General features: G+C 42.8%; 1 protein-coding gene across 5 annotated transcripts in view; it reads left to right on the forward strand.

The window, feature by feature from the left end:
* The window catches only part of LOC124058128 (RCC1 domain-containing protein RUG3, mitochondrial-like), a 286,532-nt gene that overhangs the window by 257,633 nt on the left and 4,816 nt on the right, over positions 1–24,083 (forward strand). For 4 of the 5 annotated variants that reach the window (XM_046387041.1, XM_046387042.1, XM_046387044.1 and 1 more), the window contains 5 exons: positions 10,919–10,956; positions 15,893–16,013; positions 18,638–18,750; positions 19,384–19,432; positions 23,650–23,759. In XM_046387041.1, the coding sequence (XP_046242997.1) occupies positions 10,919–10,956; positions 15,893–16,013; positions 18,638–18,750; positions 19,384–19,432; positions 23,650–23,759 (431 nt within the window). The remainder of the gene's footprint in view (positions 1–10,918; positions 10,957–15,892; positions 16,014–18,637; positions 18,751–19,383; positions 19,433–23,649; positions 23,760–24,083) is intronic. The other variant, XM_046387043.1, reaches the window with a different exon arrangement.

A 24,083-nucleotide genomic window follows, 5' to 3' on the forward strand; every position in this document is an offset into this window, starting at 1 on the left:
AAAAATAACAATGAACAGCATGCCAGAATTGCATATTTCTAGCACAGATTTCAAAGCACAGATTTCTAATAGGTATCCTTATATATAAGCTAAGGTCAGCGGACAGGCTGTATGAAAGGCGGCTGTGTTATTCCAGGGTCAGTCTTTTACTGGTAGTCACCATTTTGCCCCCAGACCATGGAGGATGCCCTGGATTCCCACAGATAATAATAGCTGCAGAGAGATGTGTTGAAGAGTACAGCTGGGGCACAGGTTTTCTCCTCTGTCTGGTGACCACACACACCATTTAAAATGACACTCTGCATCAGGCTGTTGTTTCACAGGTATATCATATAGAATAGGTTGAGAAGATGAGTGTTTTTTTACAGTTGAAATGCTGTGATGAAAAACTCACAAATTTCACAAGTTTGTTAGTTCGTGACTGATTGTTGGTGCTGAGGTAATTCTGCAAGGACATAAAATTAAAACAGCTGTCATGTACAGGTCATTTCAGACTGTCTATTAGGCTCTAGTCAAATGTTCAGCTATTTTGGATCTTGCATTCCTTTGCTGGGGCCCCTTGTCCTTAGCTTGTCAAAGACCTGACCTAAGATCTAAATGATCCATTCACAGTGGCATCCATTCACCCATTTGGTTTCTGCTGTACCTGTGTTATAAATCAATGTGCGCATGTGTCTTCATATCTGTGATCACACGTGGTGTGTATTCAAGCTGTTAATTGCACGACTCTTTAGATGTGCACTTATGGATTCCTTCAAGTTTAAAGGTGTAATAAACACTTGGACTCGCAATCTTTTTCTCTCTGTGTTGACTGGGCCTGTTTGTGCGTATCTGCGTATTTAAAATCCTCTCACTGTTTGTTGTAACGTCTGAGAGCCTGTGTGCACGTCTGCGTGTGTGCGCACACGATGCGACAGATAGCTGATATCTATCGGGGCGTTAAGCTGATTAGTGTGAACTGTGGCCAGGTTCATTTGCATACGTTTCTTATCTCATTAGATTGGTATCAGCCTCTGTCGCCATGCAAGGCCTCGACCGGGATGTCTTCGTACCTCGCTCTGTAAGCACACACTCACGCGCACGCAATCACCTCCGATGCCCCTGGCTAACAACAACACTAATGTGCAACACCAGCCAAGAAGTGCAGCCTCCTCATCTCCTCTTGTCACCAGCATTACTACACTGCTGTCACGGCAGCACATCACGTCTTCTCCTCGGGCTCTCCGTGTCCCTGGTCTTATCAAGGTCATTAACTCGCATCTCTTACTCCCATCTCTACACTGTCATCCTTGCTCATCTAATTTTTTTTTTCCCTTGTCCCTTATTTGCCTTGATTTTTTTTTTTTTTTTTTTTAATGTTTATGAGGTAAAAGACTGGATCTCGTTTCTTAAATTGTGTGGAGATATGTAATTTCAGAGGGATTTCAACCAGAGATGTTATAGGAGAGGAGATGCGCCACTTAAAGCATTTAGAAAAGAAAAGTCCGTAGAGAGATGACAGTTGAGATGACACGCATCCCACCCCTTCATGCCATCTGCTTTGTAACAACCTAACCAGGAAACATCAGTCAATCCTGTTGCTGCACCAAAGAGAGCGCACAGCTGAGATTAACGGCAGTTTCAACTGATTTGGTGGCAGGAGCAGGTGCAGACTGACTTTGAATAAGCATTTAAGAGGAGTATTTTACACTAATTCTCAGGATGAGGTTTATTTTGGGGCAAAATCACAAAGCAAAGTTTTTATGTCTCAGTGACCTCTAAAAAGTGAAGTTGTTGCTTTCTCTCCTTTCATTTCGGGAGGGGCCTGGTCTGGTTAGCCCGAAGCAGCTTCCCCGGAGCATTGCCAAGATTGCTGCTGTGAGTGGTGAGACTAGCCTGTAAGGACTTTCAGTTATTGGATTATTGAATGATCCTATGAACTCAGTCAAAATGAATGAGCATCAATCCAAATAATGACTGCTTTCATGACAGACATACAATAAAAACTTTATTTAGTTAGACATCACACTCATTAGCTTCCCATGCAGCAGCAAGCCTTTAGGAACCGATACTGGCTGTTGCCCTTGTGTTTTGGAAAACAGACATGTTAATCTTGTCAACTGAAGCTCCACGGACATTTATAGAAGAATTAACATCATCAAAAACTCTTGCATCCGGGTGACCCGTGAGTTACGAGGGCTGTACTCTTGACATGTTTATTGACAAATAAAACAACACATCTGTTTGTGTGACTATAATTTGTCTTCGATGAGAATAACACAGCGACTACTTTTTGTGAGATTAATAGTTTAGTATTTCAGCATGACAGAATCCTTTGGCTCATGTTACAGCGGCAGCCTTGTTACTTTGAATCATCTGAAGAGCATTTAACAGCAGATTTCACTAGCTAGCACTGGTGTGTTCTCCTCAGACAATGCTAATGTTTCAAGATGCATCACATTCTGCTACCAGATAACATTTAATTTACAGTCATGCCTTCCAAACCAAGGACAGTATTAACACTTTGTTTTATGAGTTCTGTCAATGTCGCCATGCCTGCGGACCAAACTAGACATTGTTTTTATTTATCTATCAAGTGTTCGCCCGCCTTGAATGAGTGGACCCACATTGAATGCTTGTTTCAGCACTGCTTGGTCATCTCTTGTGTATGTTTCCAGTTCAGGTCAGAATATGGATACTGATGGAGGCATACATTATATCATTGGCTGGGCAGCCAGTGGAGGCTCACAGGTCATGTTAATATTTAGTTAAAGCCAGTAGTTTGAGTTGCAGTGTGTTTTGGTTAGCACATGTCCCATTGAAATAGCTGCATGCATAAACAAAACCAAAGCAGTCTGAAATAGTAATGTTCCTAGCACCTAAAGTTTACATTTTGGCTGCTTAATGAGTCTAAAATTAAGCAGCCAAAATGTAAAAATCAAAATTGAGCACAATTAATTTTAGGGTTAAACATTTTCTGGAAAAAAAAACACTGCTAATAAGAGCATTTTAAAACATTCTTCAATATCTAAATTATATTTTCAATGCCACTGGTACCCTGATGGCAGTGGGCTGTGTAGCATCTAACACGCAAAAGGACAGTTAGAAAGAGTAATGGATGCACATTTTTGTGAAGCAATGTATGACTGAGAAGACACTTCAGTGAAAATTGTTAGTATATAATTTAAATCTTTACATTAATACTATAATAAGTTTAACCAACTAGTATTACTTTTACTAGCTGATGAGGGTAACAGTGTTTAATCAATTTGACTTGTCAATTTGCTGTCCCTTTTCTGAAAGTACAGTGACACTCATGAAGTGGAAGGAGCCCTCAGGTGTTCTTGTGGTCTTACTATTAGCCTCTGATACAAAAGAGAGGAAGTTACCTTGTTACTTTTTGCAGTCAAAGGATGCACAGCTGTGCAGCATTTCAGATGTTTAATGACAGGTTGAGGCACGTACACCTTGAGAAAGGGAAGAAAAGAACGGGAGATAAGAGTGTTAGTGAGGAGGAGAATACTTAATTGGCTTAGAGCTGTTTTCACAATATTCTTTTTATTTTCATCTTCTCTCCCCAAGTATTGCTAATCAGTTTATTGCTATTGTTTGCACCAGATTTTGTGTGAACAATAAAGTGAACATAAATCTCATAAGATCAACATAAGACCAAACAGGAACTGAATTTTCTGATTATTAGAACCACATTACTTTTAATTTGCAACCAGCATGTATGCTAACAGAGTAGCATGTTGTCAAGATAATTTATTTTGACTGTCACAATTTGATTTACTTTAAACAACGCAATAATCACAAATCTGCCATTGACCCTTACGTGGCTGAAGTGCTCCTACCCTTTGCTGAGTTGGAGCCAAACAAACCAACAAACGAATACTGTGTCAGGGCCGTACAGTGTGGAACGTACCATGAAACTCAAAACAGTGTGAAACAGCCGGTGTCAGTGGGGCTCAGTGTGAAGTGCATAAATCACATCCTTGCAAAACTGTGGATTTGAATGTGGCCCGTGTGAAGTGTCATCTCCTCCCCACTCACCGCTCACTATGGCTTTAAAAGTAGAATCTACATGGTATCATGCATGTACGTCTTTGAGACTTTTACGCTGTGTTTGGTCATGTTATCACATGATATATTAATATTTTATGGAAAAAGAAATGATGCCTCAGTCCACAATTATAGGATACTTTGGCTGCACACATTAAGATTATGATAGTGACATTATGGTTTGTGTAACGAATCACCATTAAAACAATTTAGTGTTAGCTTTTAATGTTGGTCAGTTTTTCAACTTAACTTTATTTTGTACATGGAGGAGAAGCAGTCCATCTGTCAGTCATGTCAGCCGCTTCTGATGTGATTGATCTTCATCCCTGACCTCTCCTAAATAAAAAGGGGTCCAGATTTTGACACAGGAGTCCCACAATTTACCTCTTAGTCCTTTTTTTGTACTGTAACATGTACCTCCTCAGCGATGAAAGGAGCACATGTACATGCCTGCGGGTTAACTGTTAGTAAGAGTTAGTGGGGAAAAGAGAGCTGCAGAGACAGCCCCTCACATCTCTGTTCCCTTCAAGAGGCTAATGCTTTATTTATAACACTGCACCCCCCAGGTGCACACCTCAGGTCCCTGCACAGCCCCTTCTCTTCCCCACAGGTATACTCTGCGCCTCTGCCTCATACTGCGCTACCTAGCACACCTTCACATGCCTTTCCTTTCAACATCCCACTCCTGCGGCTGCATAAGAAGAGGAAGTTGAGGAGAGAGATACAAAGACTCGGTGTGACGCACATACAATCTGCAGACTGAAGCGGTTTCACAGCCATGGTCTCCGATGTCTCGCTGCAGTTCTCTCGTGTGTTGGAAAGAAAGAACTGAATCCCCTATCCTCAAGCCCTGCTCACTCCCACCGAGCTGAAGAAACACCACAGAGGAGAAAGAGAAAGCGAGAGATGGAGAAAAAGAAATGTGGAGGAACACCAAAGGAATGGAGAAGCAGAATTGGAGGGGAGGTGAATGGAGAAGACAAAGAAGTGTGGGGTGGAGTGTGGGGGGGTGAGAGGAGAAAGAAAAGATTGTAGAAAGCGTGATAAAGAGGGAAAGAAATAGTGTCTCGCTCTTTTTAAACTTGGAGATGCTCAATCCCTTCTTCTCACTCCAACCTGCATTTCTGGGTCACTAGAGACATTTAAACTGCACTTATAATTAACAGCTATTTTTAAACAGGGAGGGAGAAGTGGAGCGGTGGCGAGGTACAAAAGCATTAAAATTGCCCCAGATTCGCTATTGAATAGGACACATCAAGGCAATATGCTGGCAGATCAAAGTGAGCGAGGAGAAAGGAGACAGGGCCGATCAGTGGGGATAAATTGTTCCCTTTATAATGGCATAAGAATAGACCTCTTTGCAGCTGAAACAATTTAATAACTGCATTCATTACCTCTGTCCAGCCTGTCTCTCTGTCTGTCTGCTGCACAATGTGCAACCGCCATTGCCATGGGCTACCTCTCTTTGTCTCCCTTTCTCACTTACTCTTTGTTTTCCAAACTTATCACCTCATTCCCTTTCTTTCTTTACATTTCTCAGTCCTTGTTAAGTCTTCTCCTTCTACCCACCACCGAGTCTAGCATCCTCCACCTTTTCTCCAACCCCCTCGCTCCCACTGTCTTGCCTCTCCTCCTGCATGCAGATCCAGCGGTAGCTACAGTAGCAGAGGTTCCACTGAGCCAATGTGCTGCAGGCCCCACAATGAAGATGTGCAATGTCTGACACTCTTGGAATGAGAGCCCTAATAGAAGGGGAAGCGGTTATCACAGAGCTCCCCCAGGACCAGCCTCTGTGTGCCTGACGCTAATTATGGCGCATGCAAATGAATGTGCAGCATTAAAGTCAGGAGAAGCCTGCCTGCCTGACTGTGTGTGCGCGTGTGTGTGTGTGGAGGGGTATTGTGTCACCGTGTGCATGCGACTGTGTTTTGTGTGTGTTAGTGCGCACGTGTATGTGTAATTACATAGGCCATGTTGTATACTGTGAGCTTGTTTGGATGCTCAAAGGTGTGTGTGCATGCATGCATCTGTGCATAGCAGGAATGATGAACCGCTCGGCCAATCCCCTTTAACCTTTCCATTCCTGCAGTGGTTCAAATATTTACACTGATTCTTTCTTTATTCTTTTATTCATTAGTATAGACTCAAGCAGTAGGCCATACATCAAGGATTAGGATGAAGACGTAGACAATAACACAATCTCCCTCTCTGTCTTTCGCTCTCTCTCGCTCTCTCTCTTTCTTTCTCTCTCCAGCATGCACACAAATGTGCAGTTCAGCAGAGAGGATCTCTCACAGGAGGATTCCTATAAATACATCTCCCTCACATTCACAAGCAACCTCTCCAAGAGGGCGTCTTTATTAAAACCATTTTGTCTTCCCTTTGTGCCCTTTGTATGCCTCTGTGTGTGTGTGTGTGTGCGTGTGCGCGCGCGCACGTGCGTGCGTGTGCCAGTAGTTGCCTGTGTCAAGAATATCAGCAGTATCACTGTGTTTATGCATGTGCTCATTTGTGTGTCTGTTTGTGGGTGTTTGTGCACATTTAATTGTGTTTTCTTATTTTAGCATGTGCTAGCACCAGGACCATTATGTGACAACCCCTGTCTGTTTCCCATCCCTGTGTGTGTATGTGTGTAGTCTATATGTTGGCCATCTTATCTCCCCATTAGCCTCTTGTGCCCTGACCAGTATTCCCTCTCTCCCTTTCCTGCTTTCTCTAATGGGTAATTTAGCCATGCTCGCCTGACATCTAGCCTATTCCTTGTTTAGTTGCCATGGCTACGCAGGCCTATGGATTGCTCCCTTGCTCCTCTGGCCTTGCTGTGGATGCTATAGATGTCTCAACTATTAGAGGGCAGAGCTGCTAAACACAGAGCACACACATGCAGTATACTACTCAGATAAACAATTAAGAACTCTAACATGAATATTGATTATTACTTTTACAGAAGAGAATCTCTGGTTTGGATAAGAACTGGAATTGACAGGCTATCATGAAACAGATAGCTACGGTGATTTGTAAGAGCGGTTTTATGTTTTATTTTTTCTTCTTTTCTTTTTTTGTTTTTAAATAGCATCATTGCATTGGACTCTTGGATCATTGCATTGGATTCTTTATGCAGTGATAAGACAGCGAGAGAAATTGTGTGTGAGAAAGCATGCAGGTCATGTTTTACATTGCAACACATCTTCCAAGGTCAATCACATTGTACTGATCCAAGCATCATTGTTCTGCAAGAAGACAAAAGATCATTATACATTTGAATGATTTTGATTTCCTTTTATGGTCATCTGAGGTAACTGTTTACATTACAAGCCTGTAAGGTTTTATTGTCTTTATTTCCCTTTTCTGACAAACCTGAGCCTGGCTGGATGCAGCAACCTGCTAATAGATGAAGCCCTTTTGTTCTTCTTAAAACGAAATCAGAACTCCAGTTCTGAACTCCGACAGCTACAGAGGCCAAGACAGATGAGTGAGGGTGGAAGCATAAATGTGTGCAAGTGTTCACTGTGTGTGTGTGTGTGTGTGTGTGTGCATGGTATTGATTTTTATTTTCATTTTCTTAGTGAAATATATAAAAAGCATTTGAAAAGTTTATACTCCTCTGCTTCACAAGAAACTTATTGCATTTTGTCATCAGTTTTGTGAGGTCATTGTAGTAGATGCAGTGCCATATGCAAGAGCTGCTTTCTTCAAAAGTTACGCAGCAGTAATGCATGGAAGAATGAGGGTTGCAGGCAGGCAGAGGAGGAAAAAAAGCAGTTGTGGTTTGGTCTCTCTTGCTCATGTATTTTGCAGGACTTGCAAGTTGGAGGTAGAGGGTTGTAGCAGGGGGCTCTGGGGTCAAAACAAACAACAAGCTTGAAGTTTCATGCTTTTGCAGAAGATCTTGTTGTCTTTGAAGTTTCCAGTATCGAGAGCAAAGGAGAGGGGGAGAGGCAAACGGGTACAGAGAGAGTTAGGATAGCGAGAGCAGCGAGGGAAGGAGAACAAGTTATAGAAGTGTGAAGCCCTTGAGTTGAAACTGTGCCTGCCTGGGCCTACAGAGAGCAGATGACAGTAGCTCTGGTTTCTTTTGCAGAGCTCACAGTACTTTTGCCTTACATAACCCCTCCCATTGTGCTTTTTCAATTATTTGGGGAAAAATCTTAAGTATGCACTTTAAAAGTTAATGCTTTCATGTGTTCCAAAGTAGGGGGAAGAGTGGGGGCGCATCGCAGATCACACATAAAGAAGACGGCTCTGACAAGTTTTCAGAATATCGACAATTATAATATTCTATAAGGTATATCAGTGGAGTTTAACAGTGCGCATTAGTGGTTTGGGAAAGGGAGAGAGAGAAGACAGACACAAAGAGAGACATATAGCATCGTAAGAGCAGATGCAAGCAGTGCAAACATTCAGACTTTCTCATTTTTTACCCTTCCCCCCATCCCTGATTCCCCTTAAGGTGCCCCTTACCCCCCCTCTTCTCCCCTCCTCTTGCTTCTCTGTGAGGTTAAGGCGCACCTTCCCACTAAAGGGCTCTGGGGTCACGCATCTGCATGTGAAATGTGAACCCGCTGACATTCCTGGGCAGCCCTAAGCCGTGCAGTCCTTTTGTTCACCAGTGTGCCAGTGTCAGGCCTAACAAGGCCGGCAAGGGTGTCTGAGAAAGAAGGGAGAAAGACAGGGAGGGAGCTTGGTGTGTTATTGATGCCCCCTCTGCCACCACAAAAACCAAGGCAGGAGAAAAGAAAAGTTATGTTACTCGAAATTCTTGGTACTTACTTGGACCAGACAGCCCCCAAGTTACATTCTTGCCATCAGCTGTCTGTATCATCAAATGATGTTGCTCTGCGTATCTGCGTAAAGTCAAACGCGAAAAGAAACATTCACGTTTTCTTTGCAGCAGGGCAGACGTCAGTGACTGTGATATCAGGGTTGACACCAGGCTTATTTAGATTCCAAGCTTCATATTTTAAAAGTAAACTAAATTTACAGCCTGGAATGCTGTTTTCCTTGATTTTTTTGCTTGATTTTTTAGTATCCTCAAAAGTTGAATAAGCCTGGCGTGTTTAACCTAACGGAAGGCTTTGAGACCAACCACGGTGGACATGCAAGCCCTTTTAAATCAGGCAGCACACAGAGGTGCTATGGCAGGGCTGGGGTCCTTTCAGCCTGTGAATTAAGTTCTGAGGCACAAAGGGCAGCTATTCAGCAGGCAGTGATGGACTTCACGCTAGCCTTTATGTCCTCACTGGCAGGCCGAGAGAAGTGGAGAGAGAAAGGAAAAAAAGTTGTGAGGAATAAGTGAAATAGAAAACAGAGAGATTGCTCAGGGAGTGGTGGTATGGACTAACAACGATTTTAGATTAAGAAGTAGGAATTAAGTTGATCAGAGTGACCACAGGAATTCTTAGACATGTTTCATGGATTGAGGTATTTTTTTTATATTCGTTGTTGTATTGCGTGTTATGGCTGACTGTGAAAAGTAGCGTTCAGGAAAAGGCAGTGTCTCTTTGTCAGGTAAAACGATACATGTCATTTAGACAAATCATGTGTTGGGGTTTGCACATTTTAAAGCATATACAGAGCAAACAAGTAATATTCAGATCCTTTCCAATCAATGTGTTCATTACCCATAAGAATGGACTGAAGTAGTGTGTTAAGTGCAAAAATCCTCATTCACCATCTTTTTGGAACTCATGTTAATGTCATAAATCCAGTTTGGTTTCTTTTTTTGTTTTGGGGCAAAAACCTGTTGGTACAGACAACAAATCTTGATGCTGATGTACTGAAAAAAAAAATGCATGGCCATGGATCTAATGCCACTGTAGTCTTCTTTATGTGTGTTCATCCTGTGAATATTTTTACCAACTTCACCACGACCACGTGAATATTTTAACACACTTCTCACTGGTCATCACTCTTGTTAGGATACTCTTTACCGTAAAAGAAGCAGTCTTCAGGGGTTAAATAAAAGTGTCACATTTGACGGTAAAACTGAGCACAATGTGCACGCCTGTTATTGCCATCTTGAATCATATTTATTCCAGCTGATTTATCTCCCCAGGGACAGATCAATAGCTGATGGATTTTGGAGATCCCAAATTGTTTGTGAGGGATGTGTCTTTCTGGTTGCATGTCATACAATCACCTCATTTTCCAGTCGTGCAGTGGACTATGAATGCGCGCACTGTTGAGATTATGTATTAATGATGCAGAAGGACCACACTGTTGCCAAATGTCTAAGAGGTCTCACACACACATATGGCACCACACAAACATGCACGTCCCTTTTCGCTGTACACTTTGACTTACTCTAACATATTGTAAGTGGGGCCTTACACTCCCATCCCACATTCCTTCCCCTGGGGAACCTGGTGCAGTGTGAGTGATTCATTTAGCGCTACTACATTAGAGCTGTCCATCCATCCGGTCTGCTTTTCCAAACACATCCATCCCAGTCGTAGTTAAAACACTGGGGGATCTCCTCCACTCCACCTTCACCCCCCCAAAGTCTTTTATGATGTCCATAAAATGGAAGAGTGCAGCTTTACTTGAACTAATAATATCTGAGCTTACAGGGCTGTGATTGATGATCTTTAAAGCCAGCCCGATTGGTCTCATCTTTCTTCAGATTTTTATCACTGACTTGTTTGCAGTCATGTGCAATCACAAGCGCTGGGAGAGGTAACAAGTGCTTGATGTATGATGCTTGAGCCACTTTTGTCAGCTGCACATTTCCCTTTTCTCCCTCCGCTTTTGTTTTTTTCCTTTTTCTTTTCTATTTTAACCGCACGCTTCTATTTGTTGCCTTTCTTGAATTGTTTGCAGACTGTTGGTTTACCGTGTTCTCTCTCCCTGTCTCTCTTTCTTTCTTTCTATTTTTCAGATGGTGGGAATGTCTTCTCCTGGGGGATGGGGCAAGAGGTGAGCCAAACATTTTTCCACTTTTGGCCCTGCCAGGAGAGGCAGACTTAGAACAACACTGGACTCCAGCCTTTTTTCTTACCACACAAGTGTTCTCTCTCTCTCTCTCTCTCTCTCTCTCTCTCAATTTCTGTCTCTCTTCCATTTTTGAGACATTTTGAGAAGATGTTTTTTTTTCTTCCTGAGTGGAGATTAAAAGGTTTTGGAGGGATCTGTGTCCGAGCCCTCCCTTCAAGCACTTAATATCCTTCATGGTGCGCCAAGAACGCACATCTTTTTAAATTCTATAAATCACCTTTATGGGATCTGCTGTTTGTCCATTTCTACTCCTCTGCTTCACATGGACAGAGCAGGAAATCCTCTTTGTAGAATCTACTGTAGTTTATGCAAGTGCATGGCCCTTTGAACATGTATAACCAAAAGTGAGTGTATGTATGTGAGACTGTGTGTGAGTGAGTGTGTGTGTTTGTTGGCCCTGGCCTGTCTCTCCTCCTGTTAGATAAAGAATCCCACCTGTCACAGAGGATTGTTCTGGCCTTTCATTTAAGATGTTCTTTAAAGAGCCGCATCATTACACAGCCTTCAGACAGAGCCCAGAGAGTGTAAAACCTAGGCCCGCCTCAATCCCTCTGTTCCCCTTTCTCTCTCTCTGATTCCTTTTTCCTCCCATCTCTAGCGTTTATCTGTGAGGTCGTTTGAAACCGCAGCCAAAATGTGATCACTTTTACAACGTGACAGTGAGGATGACGCTGTGCCAGAGCAGTGAAACAAACATGTAGGTGAAGGTTAGAGAGACAGGGGGAGCAATGAAAATGTTAGACATCAGTTGTTATGAGCTTTGACGTGGCCTTGGCTTCCACACTGCGCTCTTACATCGCAGGGTGGCTTCTAGTCTAAGTAGACTCATTGGATTTTCATAGGTGTTCTCGCATCCACGTAACTCGATGTTAGTCTCTGCAAGGGCACGTCTCTTTTTCCTCTCTCTCCTCATCATGTTCTCTTTCTCCTCTTCCTCCATCTCTCCTATCTTCCTGCTCTCTCTCTCTCTATCTATCTCTCTCTCTCTCTCTCTCTTTCCCTCCCCTCTGTCTTGAAGCCGGTCTGATGATTGATTGTTTCTCTGTGCAGTCTGACAGGGTGTAGCACGCTCCCGGCCCCAGGGGCCCCGAGCAGACTGCACCACCTGATTAAGACTCCTCCTGTAATCAGCCACATAGTGCCACACCGAAACTGCTCCCGTCAACACCTAAAAAAATAAAGAAAGGTTCCACCTCCTGAAAGATAACACTTTGTTTGTCGCTGGAGGAGAAGTGAGACGAGGGGCCATCTTGAACTTTTTTTTTTTTTTTTAACTAAGCTGATATCTTCCTCTCTCTAGGGCTTAAAGGCTCTTATGTATCAGTAGCAGCAGAAAAAGTAGAAAAGCAAAAGGTCTTAAACCTAATAAAGTTTTCCACTGCCTTACCAAGGTAAACCCAGGCAGCTCTAACCCTATTACAGCTCGTAATACTATTACAGATAGAAATCTCATTGTTTTCCTCCTTTTGAGACTAAAAGACGGACGGCCTGCTCTGTATCACATGATTGAGGTGAGAAGGAATTTGAATGATGTCAGAGAGCGAGTGTCTCGGCCAGAATCAATCCAGAAGCTGCATAATGGGGTAGCTAGTGCGAAAGGGAGCAAGAGAACTAAAAGTAGTGTTTCATGGAGTAAACAGTCGGTTTTATCACATGTACCCTTTTCAGTAAACAACGACTGAATGTAAAACGTTCATATCTAAGTAGTCATCAATATTACTTAACATCATGGGTGATTGAATTAATCAGCAAGCCAGCGTCACTGATGTCATAAACTTAATACAGACAAAGAGTGCACATGTGTAGTCTGGAGTCATGTCTCGATTCTTAATGACAGCAGTGTGATAACAGGGTCATCCGTCTGCTGAAGCCGTGTTGTGGAGTTCAACCAGCCAGAGACCTGAATTGACATAACATCCAATTGACTTCTAATGTGAGCTCTAAGCAGCCTATGTAATGAGTTGGACAGCAAAGAAGGAAAACTACTGTCTTGTACAAAGCAGACGACTGTAGTACAGAAATGAGTTAAAGATTACAATTGCAAAACTGCAAAACAAAATTCTTCCTGGAAACATTAAGATTTAAAACTGTGCAGTGTGAAAGCAACAAATCAGTGCAAAGGGAAGATCTGCTGTTATATATGTTGACCCAAACGTGTCTAATAACACCACATAAAAAAAAGGCATTTTAACATCAATTTGGAATATCAAGAGCTGATTACATGGAGCTAAAACCCAAACACTTCCTTGTTATATCCGGTATTGTTGCTTTTCGCACTTGTGTGAAATGTATTGTTATAGCATGTGTTTATGTAAGTCTGAGGTACAGCCTCAGATCCGTGTGGTCATTCGGCCCGTCAATTGCAATCCTGTCTGTAATGTAACGATGAGGGTTGCTCATCAGGCATGGTAAATAATAAGTGAGTTGGCCTGTTGGTGGCGGAAACCCCGGGCCAAGTTCCAACACAGTTCAGGCCTCATCGAACCCTGGGTCTGTTCCAAATTGATGGTAATATGGTCTGGGCTGCTGCAGTAGAGTAAAATGAGGATTATTGACACCATGGAGATTCCCTTTGTGTGAAAGAAGAAGAGAACATGAAAGATAAAACATGTCTTTGCGTATGTCTGCAAGGGCACGTGCGTGACTACACTTTTACATTAGCGTGTGTCTATGCGTGCTCATGCTCTCTAATGTATGTGGCTACAGTGAAGGCATCTTTGCCTGTGGGTGTGTTCAGTATTACGACATGATCACATTTATATCTGTCTGTGTTTTCCCTTTTCCTTCCTGCTGATGCCATCAGTACACACATTGTGACTGATGACAGTCATTGCCACAGTCTGATGCTCTGCTGCTTAATGTCCTTTTTGTTTATTAATTAACTGCAGGACATATATGCTGAGAGACACCTATTGATTCTACTGCTGCATTAATTGATTTTGTGCTTCACTAATCATATTGTTGCTGCAAGATCATTACTGGGCCTCTGTGATCTCTTTGTGGTGGAGGATTGTGTGTTGATATACTGTGCTGTTCTTAGCCTTGTGAGCGAAGTGTTGAGCTGTCATTTCGAAAGGATAGCTTGCTATTTTATAATAGTGCATGAGAGGAGAATGAGAGGATGACAGAAGGAGGGAGGTCACAAGTAAGTCCTGAAAATCAAGACCAAAGTCAGTAAAGGAAAAAAATCTAGAATGAATTTCAAGTTCCTGAAGAAATCATAATTCATGCTTTATCAAAATGAGCACTATATTCAAATGTAAGCATGACGAGAATATTTAGTAGTTTACATTTTATAATATCGTGTGAAACTGAGTAAGCTGGAGACTCCTAACCAATCAGCACAAACTGATGCTGTCATCAGACGATATATTCTCAACACCTAAAAGAATTATTGCAACACATTTGCACTCACACAAAGGAGGCAGCAGAATCCTGACAGCTAAGAAAAGGTGAGATTGTCCTCTGATATAAAACACTGCTCTTCTATCATTGAAACAAACAGATTCCAGTTGTTTGTGTGTCTGACTGCCAGAGGTTCCCTAGTGAGTCTGACCGGGGGTTACAGTGTAACCAAAGCGTCTGTCTCCTGCTCACCACCCACATCAGCCGGTTCAGCTTGACTGGGCCCAGTTGTCTTGGTTTCATACTGACGACTGTCTGGGAAAGGTCTGTCTGGGGTTCAAGTACATTAAAGTCATCCACTCCCCTCCCACTGAGCCCCAACACAGATGGCTCCAGATGCAGCTGGCACAGCATGGAGCAGCACCTGACAGTGTTCATTCACTCAGACACACACAAAAATACACATATACAAGTAGAAACACATGCAGACACACAAACACGTGCACAGTTCAGGTATGGACACATCTGCTCTCTTACCTGTACCTAAATGCAAGTAAACTTACACACACACACACAGTGATGAAAGCACAAACAGTCACACCTATAAAAACATAAACATGCACACTCACAGCAGGAACATATGCTGCCACGCATCTACAAATCCTCACAGTAGCGCACATACGAATAAGCAATTAAAGACCCAGATTACTGCATAGCACACACACACACATTCAAATGTAAACTCACACATATTGTGCTCTCTTTGAAACATATGCCAGGGCATGCCGATGTGCACATGAGCACAGTGCAGAAAGCCCTTTATCTCTGCAGGAGCAAGCAGGAGAGAAGGGAGCAGGACAGCTGAGAGAAGACAAACTGAGCAGCCTCAACATTTGTAAAACAAAGAAAGAGAGATGTAAATTGAGGACAACACATTCTGTTGTACTGCGCCAGACTCTGCAGTTATTACACCTTTGTGTGTGAGTTTTTACAGACCCACTCGTCGATGAGGGATTACTTTGCCAGGTAGTCGTACGTGATGGTAAATGAAACATGAAACATGCTAGACTTCTGTCTTTTGAAAGAAATATGCATTGTGCCTTTTTTAACACTATTTCCTTCTCAGTGACAGCCTTTTGGGACAAGATGAATTTGCCAGTTGTCGGTGTCATATATAACCTTACACAGCAGATATTATAAGAGGGCTTTACAGAGATGCACTTAAATGATGATACTCTGGGGATGATATACAAGTCCTATTTGACAAACCTTACATCTGTGTTTACATTCAGGAATGACAGTATGAATTAAGATGAGATGAAAGATAGACCGGATCTGAGTCACTTGCTGGTGCCACACAAAATGAGAAAATTGGGGTTTTTTTTCCCCAAAACTGAAATACCACTTAGGCATGTGTCTTTATTTAACCATGACATGTATGAGCAATGTAATCGCTGGGATTAAACATTTATTTAATCCTGTGTTTGTATTGTTATTATTATTCCTCTTGCAGGGACAGCTTGGACTTGGTGAGGACAGCGTTCACATCTCCAATCCCTGTCTTCTGAGCTATTCTCAGCTAGCCGAGGTCACACAGATTCAAGCAGGGGAAAGCTACAGTGCAGCCATTACAGGTGAGCCACACATCCAACCTGCTGTGGTGACCCGTGGACGGGTTTCATCCTCCCCTCAGCCGTGATAATTTGGCCTAAAAGTGTTTAGTACAGTTAATTAACACATCTTAACTCAAACCTCCAAATGGCTAATTGTCACTGCAGTTATCTATAAATATCTATATATTTAAAAAATAAAAGTTGTGTTCACTCCACATAATATAATAACAACTTATTAAGTTGAAAACCTCATTTTCCCAGCAGTATCCCTCACTGTGGCTTTCAGCCATGCAAATTTTTCATCTACATCATTTCATTGAGTTTTAATTAACACTACAAGGATTCAGTGTCCTCGAATGACATCACTCGGAGCACAAATTCAACCTCATTAGCTCTCAATATCTCTTAAACCAAGCAAAATTGTGCAATACTGCACCCAGTAGTGTTATGTGATAGATGATGTACATAACGAATTGATTTGTTGTTCGACCAGCTATCCCCTAAACCCTGCTAAGATTTCAGACGATCCCTGTAGCTAATTTGTTATTAATAAGACAGAGAGATAGGGAGGCACGCCATCTCTTTACATCAGCTTCTCCACTGGCCTGCTGTCTTTCCTGGTATTCCTAAAAAGCCAAACTCATGGAACTCTTTTTAACTCGCTAAATTTAAAAACAGATAATCAGATAGTCCTTTTTATTTTATTTTTATTTTTGCCTTTCTTGTTTTATTCTCTAGCTTGCACGATGTGATTCATCTCCCCTCTGCACCATAGAGAGTCATTGAACTGTCACAAAAACCCGCTCTAATACATTTACACCATTAGAAAGTGTGAGGCAGCTACTTCTCCTTCAATTGCTGCTTGCCTTCTGCCAGACAGCTGGAATTAAAGTGGTTACACTACAAATGTAACATCAGCCACTTAAAGAGAAAAGGCATTGTGCTCGTTTTAAGAACAGGGCACATTTACTGCTGTACTGCAATATTCTGTGAAAAGAATTGCCTATTGTTGAACAGAGACGTCTGCTGGCACCGCACGCATGGTTTGGCTGGAAATGCCACTGGTTCATTAAACTAACTGCAGTCAACATATTAAGTTTGGTCCCATTTGAATTCTTGTCGTGCTGAGGACTGTTTGGAGAGTGAGGCCCTACCTGCCGCTGGTACCTTTATGTCTTTAGGTGATCTATAAAATGTTATTATTTAAAACAAGCTCTTTATGGATTGCTTACGAGGCATGCTTAGCACATGATTGATCTGACCTTTCACAGACCGTCGTTCTTTGGGAAAACATCAGCCTTAACCTTTTTTAGCTGGATTACCCTGCCAGCTTCTGCGTGTGTGTGTGTGTGTGTGTGTCGTCTGTCAGTCTCTGTGTGTGTGTAAACATGCATGTGTTACTAGTGTAGATGTGTGTATGTGGTAAAACAACACTGAACAACGCCTGCCTCATATGCTTTTAGAAGGTTTGCTTCACTGAGATGAAAATAATACACTACTGATTGATTGATCAATCATTTCTGAAAGGGTAACTGCATCTGTGTGTGTGTGTGTGTGTGTGTGTGTGTGTGTGTGTGTGTGTGTGTGTGTGTGTGTGCGTGCACCCAGGCTACATACAGCTTGATGCAGAATAGAGATTGATGGGGGCTTGCCGTGAGGAGGATACTCAGTTATCTCCTTGTAATTAAAATCCACCTCATAAAGATTATTGACTCCCCCACCACACAAACCAGCATGCTCCCTCGCTTGGCAGGGTTTGCAAAGCGCTTCTTAAAAAATGAAAAATAGCATATTAAGCAGCACATATTTCCCATTTATGCGGAACATTTAGATGTGGTTAAGTTATCGTAATGTGCAATAAAACCTGGATGTGAAATTTGTAATCCACTTTGGAAAATTGCTTGCTGTATTGCTTTAACATCCCCTGAAAGAGCTTTGGAGATGTGTGTGCCAGGTTTATTGTACGCCATAATTTAAAAGTCCTCAATGCAGGCAGTAAATATAAATTTATTAGTGGCAGGTTTAAATAGGCAGACTGAGGTAGCATGAGTGAGTGGTTGCTTGAGTGTTTTCTGTATGTGAGTATGTACTGTGTTCGTGTCTGGGTGTGTGTCTTTGTTAAGTGCCAAGTGAGAATTCGCTCAGTCTGCTTGTCCCGCTTCGATGACAGGTGAGTGTGTGGGTGGGGTTGCCATTTCTGTTGTAGTTCCTTTACATCAACTCTTTCATTTAACCTAAACCAAACTGACAGGATGTAATTCTCAGAAATCAGGGTTGTAAAGTTCAGGTGCAAGCTGATCTGTGGTAGACTGTGGTCTGGCTTCCTCTTGGCCCCAGGGCCACTGAGTGGGGAGAACCATTTCTGGCACTTATCTGTCCAGCGTTTCAACAAAATGTGTGAGTTGTTCTAAACATCCAAACAAGTTCCATGTAAATATGATCACAGAACTACAATCACATTGTGGAGATGCATTGTAGAAGGTCAGAAACATGAAAGGAGACACAAACACATCTGCATCCTTTGTATCTCATTTTTCATTTCCATAGTGGAGTGAAGTTTTGACATAAAATATGTGCCAACGGGACATTGTTTGTACTTCTGTTGTATCTGTCTGAACATTTCGCACTTTTGTTTATGTCTCCAGCAGGTGGAGAGCTGCTTCTCTGGGGTCAGATCCCTTGTGTGTCCCGGGTCAGTGATCATCCAGGCCTCAAAAGGCTCTGGACCCCCCAGCCTGTTCCACTGGCAGGCAGAAAGGTGTGCATGTGAAAAAGTGGACAAATGACGTTTTCAGACTCTTCAAGTCTCGAGTAGATGAAAGCCCCAGGATTTTCTGAGTTTTAGCTGGATATGCATAAATTCTTAAATGTTCCTCACTGAATCACATATGGCTCAAAGCTGGGTCTGCACTGCCTTCTGTGGGTTTAAAGTTTAAAGTATGTAGCACTCCTGTACACACTCCAATCAGTGATGCCACAGCAGGTGTTTAGTCTTTTACAGCTGATGAAAATGTCACAGATCGGGTATTAGCCACCATGCAATATGCTAGAAATAAAAAAAAAAGAGAGAGAGAAAGATCTCACAAAATTGAAACTTCTTGCAGTGTTTTCTTTACTTCCTGGAGAAACAGTGAATCTGTAAGCAACCAGTAAACCCACGTCAGATTTTCAGCAATCCAACCTCTCTGCCCCATTCAAGCAATCAAACAATCTTTCCATTCCAAATTTTTTTGGTTTTTAGTTGAGAATGATTCCTCACTCTGCTGTTTACCACTCTAACATCCTTCAACAGGAATTACAGCACTCCAATAATTAAAGATGCAAAAGAGGCATGTTTGTTATGCTACCTGTAGAATACTTTAAGCTTAGAACCACTTTTCATTTTTTGCAGGTGTGTGATGTGGCCTGCGGCACCTGGCATATGATGGCCCTCACAACAAGTGAGTAATCTGAAATCTCTCCGGTCAGCTGTTTTTGGGCCAGTGAGAGTGAGTCAAATTCAGGTTTTGAATCTTATCGTTTCCCCTCCACACTGGCTCCTCTCCTTCTCCTCCTCCAAATGATGTGTTACTCAAAGCCCCTCCTCACTCACTCTCTCACTCATCAAACCATAATTCACTTCAGAGGGAAGCATCATTAATGCACAGTAGGACACAGCAGCTTGATGTGTGCTAATTATATTGTGTGTTTTACACGGTGGATGACTTTTGCTTAGTCAGTGATGAGCTCAGTCTCTGGTAATTGTTTTTTGGATGTGATGAGTTTATAAAAGCCTGTCTAAGTGTGTGTCTCAGTGTGTTATATAAGTGTGTGTTTCTTCATGCATGCATGTGAGTGAGCATGTGGATGCTGAGACTTTCACTATGTGATCTTCACATTAATGTCTGTGCATGTGCTATCTTGCATTAAGGCTGTATACAACATGCAGCAAGAAAGACAAGATTATTCCACAGCTCCACACATCATACACACATCATATGCTTCCATTTACTTAATAATGATTAGCAAAACAAGATCACTCTGACATATTAAAACTTTAAACTCCATCAATCCTGCACAAAACTTTGACATGCACCATCAACAGTGGCACCGCACTCCATGGCTTGCTTGCATTCTCCACAACCCATGTGATCCTTTTAGCACTGTACATCACTCAGTGCTGTAGCAAGAAATGCTGCTTAGCCCTTGGCTAATCACACTGATTGGAGGTGTCCTTTGGCTCACCTGGGGGCTTCCAATCCTATTAGGCCAACCGTCCTGAGCCGAGCGCACCCAGCAGCCGCTCGTGTTTGATCACTGGTGCTTAGAGCCCACACTTGTCCTCTTATGTTGGTATTAAGGCATGGAGGAGAGGAATGGCAGGGTGGGGTTTGGTGGTGGTGGTGAGGGGGGGTTAAAAATGTGATCTCCTTAACTCTCTAGGGGGGCAGAGGGGAGTTTGGTGCCTCACCTCCTTCACTGACACTCCTCTGCTCCTCCAAGTGGAGCTGGTCTTTAAACTTTTGATGTCAGTTGAAAGGCGGAACACTGCAAGTTGTTTCCAAGCAAAAAAGAAGGAGATGGAGGGAGTGGGAGAAAGAAAGATGGGGGGGTAAGAAGAGGAGTCTGAGAAATTGTACATCTCTCTTTTCAACTTTAAAGCATTTTCTTAAAAACTGCAAGTTGTGAAGAGAACCAAACAATCTTTCTTGTTTCCTTTTTCTCTTTTTCTTGTCAGCCTGTGGAAATATGGGAAGTCTGTCATTGCTTTGGAAGTCAATTCACCTGATCCCATTAGGCATGTCACCTATTTCTACCCTCTTCTGTTTTCCCTCTATCGCTCCCTCTCTCAACCTTCCGTCCTGACTGTTATCTCCCCTCACTGCACACTCATCACTATGTCTCTCTTGTGGCTCTCCTTCTTTCTCCTCCTCCCCTTTTGCCCCCCTTCTCTCCTCTTCTCTCCTCCTCCTCCTCCTTCTTCTTCTTCTTCTTCTTCTTCTTCTTCTTCTTCTTCTTCTTTTTTCCTGGGCCAACAACGCCCAGGAAGAGCCATGTGTTTCCAAAGTGGACTGGATAGGAAATCGAAGCAGGGCTTCTGTGTTTATCAAGCCACAGCTCCGTCACCTTGCTCCTACTCCCGTCTGAAGGCCCCAGCAAATTGGTGACAGCAGCAACAGCCCTGCAGTGCACATGCCCCCTTTTTTTTTTCCCCTGTGCAAATTCACACACACACACACACACACACACACGCACACACACAGCATAGCACCTTGGCCTGTTTAGTTTTATTGCTGGTGTCAGGTGAGGAGGTGGAGGTAGGAGCGCTGTCTAATGCTCACCCCGCACACATGCACACACACACACACGCTCACACACAGTCATTTCCACCCATGCCGACACCTTGGCTAACAAGACCTGTGAACCGCAGTGACAGAACTCTGAGACTTGTCAGAGTCCCAGTCATTTAATGCCAAGACCCGGCCTCACCGCTAACCCAGCATGGTTTCTGTATGCACACCAAGCCACAATAGGCTACCCAGTGGTACACTGAACATGAGTCTACTGCATACTGCTGCTGCTCCTCCAGGTTTATATTGTCTGAGGAAGTAAGTAGCCAGTCATCTGCAGTAATTCTTTCTATAAAATACTGCATTACTTACTCAGAGTTACATTACAGGTATCTGAGGTAGAGGTGAAATATGTTTAGCTAAACTTTACTCTCAATTTGCATGTGATCTGCACAATCGCACACGACATCTTACAGCAATGTTTGAATGTGTGCTCTTACTCTTCTCTGTCCACTTGCCTGTGTAACACTGCGGTTGTGTGTGTGTAAACCTGCAGCCCCCACAGGCATCTTTATCTGAAGCAACAGTCATGAGTGATTGCCAGTAGTTTTAAATGGCACACTGTCCCTTTTGTTGCATGTGTACAGGTTGCTGCTCAGCGCCTTCTTCAGTGCTCCCTCTTTTCTCTGTGCTGTGATCATGTAAGCGTAGGAGAAAAGAACGCTGACCCACGTCCCGCGCTCTGCACAGCCTTGCTACCTTGGAAATGAACTGTACAAACAACGCCTGGCCATTGTGCCTAAGCGCTTACAATGATGCCATTGAAGAGAGTATTGATCCACCCAGTGCAGGGTCAATCATTGGATCAATGGTGTGTGGGTTGGTCGGCTGGAAGCCTGGTTGACTGCGTGAATGAATGGATGGTTGAATAACAGATGAATGGACAGTTGGATAATGGATGGATGGATAAATGGATTGATTCATGGACAGGTGTGACGACTGGTGCATGGAGGTGACAGCAGTGTTTGGTCAGTCCAAACATGAACTTGTATGGGTCTGAATATTTCAGTCTGTCCTCTCTGATGTGGGATTGTGTCCTGTCTGTCTCTCACTCCTCTCAAAAGTCACCGCCGTTCAACACTCACTGAGATTTACTGCAGGTTTAAGTTCATTTAATGCTTGCCCTACTCAAAGAAACATCCAATATGCTGGTAGCTACCTAACATTTTTCCTTAGATATACACAAGCTTAAATTAGTCAATGCGTCAGACGATAAAGCTATAACACTGTGGCACAGAAGAGTGGAAAACAGTGGAGAGAGATAGATTTAAAAAGAGTCATTGTCATTAGCATGTTCTTGGTGGATTCTTATGATGTGTTTACACCAGGGTTCATCGACCTAGTTACCCAGCCCCTGGCAGCACTACATGGAGAAATTGTAACACAATGCAGCACAAGGGAGAGGTGTAGATTCCTTTATCATTTTTACTTGTGAGACACACATGGGTGAACACACACACTCATGCACTCATACACATACACACACACACACACACATACACATTCTCAGAACAGTGATCATTGGGCTCACAGGGGTCGTGCCTCATGACGAAGTGAAGAAAGGGAGAGGGCTCATTTAAAATTCTGTAAGAGATGTCAATTGTGCCCTCTGCATATTTCTGTAAAAAAAATTGTAAATAGATCCTTTGTAAATAGCTTCTTTCTTGCCAATCACCCTGTCTGCTCTCTGCACAGCAGCATTAAAAATTGATCCTTAGCCGCACCAGGGTGAAATGCTAACATTGCTGCCAAATGACTGATTAAAAAGAAAAACCTTTAATCTTTGCTTAAAAGTGTCTACTGCCTTGGCATGCCTTTCCCCTGTGCTCCTCTATCTTCCAAGGCTGTGAGGGGAAGGAGGGGGTCGCCGTGGGGGAAACGGGGTCACGCTTCATGTAGAGTCAGCGCTGTACAGTGATATAGCTCGAGAGGTGAGGGATTTCACTAAGAGCGGATCTAGGAATCGACATGCGTTGCTCTCTTCTGAATTTAGCTTTGAGCCAAAGGTTAAAAAGACATTTGAGCATTCCACAAGAGGGGGCGAATGTGTTGGCACTCCTGCTAATGGTTTGCAAAAAGAGGAGCTCTTTATCCAACTTAACTATACAAAAAAAAGAGAAAAACAACAGGGTCGTATTGATAAGATTATTGCATAAGAAGGCTGACATGCCTTCAGCAATAGAAATCAAGACACTGTTTGAATAAAACATCGTGGCTACTGAAAAGTCATGAAATAAAGAACTGTGAGCAAAACTCCAGATTAAAGAAGGCAAGAAAGGACATTTAAGTGTTGATTATGGGTGCTGAAAGGTGTGTTTGTGTTTCAGGGAGCAGAGAGAACAGAGAATGTGCTCACCCAGAAACTGAAGCTTGCTTCAGAGACCTCACCGGCAATCCCCTACTGACGGAACACACAGAGAAAGAAAACACAGTGCAAGTAAGATAAATATACCTCCTCTTTCTTTCTCTATGGCCCTTTTATTGACTGGCTTGTATACTGTACGGCTCAGTCTGCAAGTCGTGCAAACTCAACAGGTCTCGTAACTCTTGCAGTGGATCACTCCTGATTGATATCTTCCTCTTCCACACTCCCTGCCTGCCTTGTTGACATCCTCGTTCCCACGCAGCCATTGTTTGCTTCTCAAATCCTCTTCCATTCATTGTTTCAGTTTCTTTATACATGCTGCAACAACACATCAGTAATGAATGATACAGTATAACAAGTTGCGCTCAAGTAAACAGCACAGCCCTCAAAACATTA

Source organism: Scatophagus argus, chromosome 4, assembly GCF_020382885.2.
Source record: "Scatophagus argus isolate fScaArg1 chromosome 4, fScaArg1.pri, whole genome shotgun sequence".
Classification (NCBI taxonomy): Eukaryota; Metazoa; Chordata; class Actinopteri; family Scatophagidae; genus Scatophagus; species Scatophagus argus.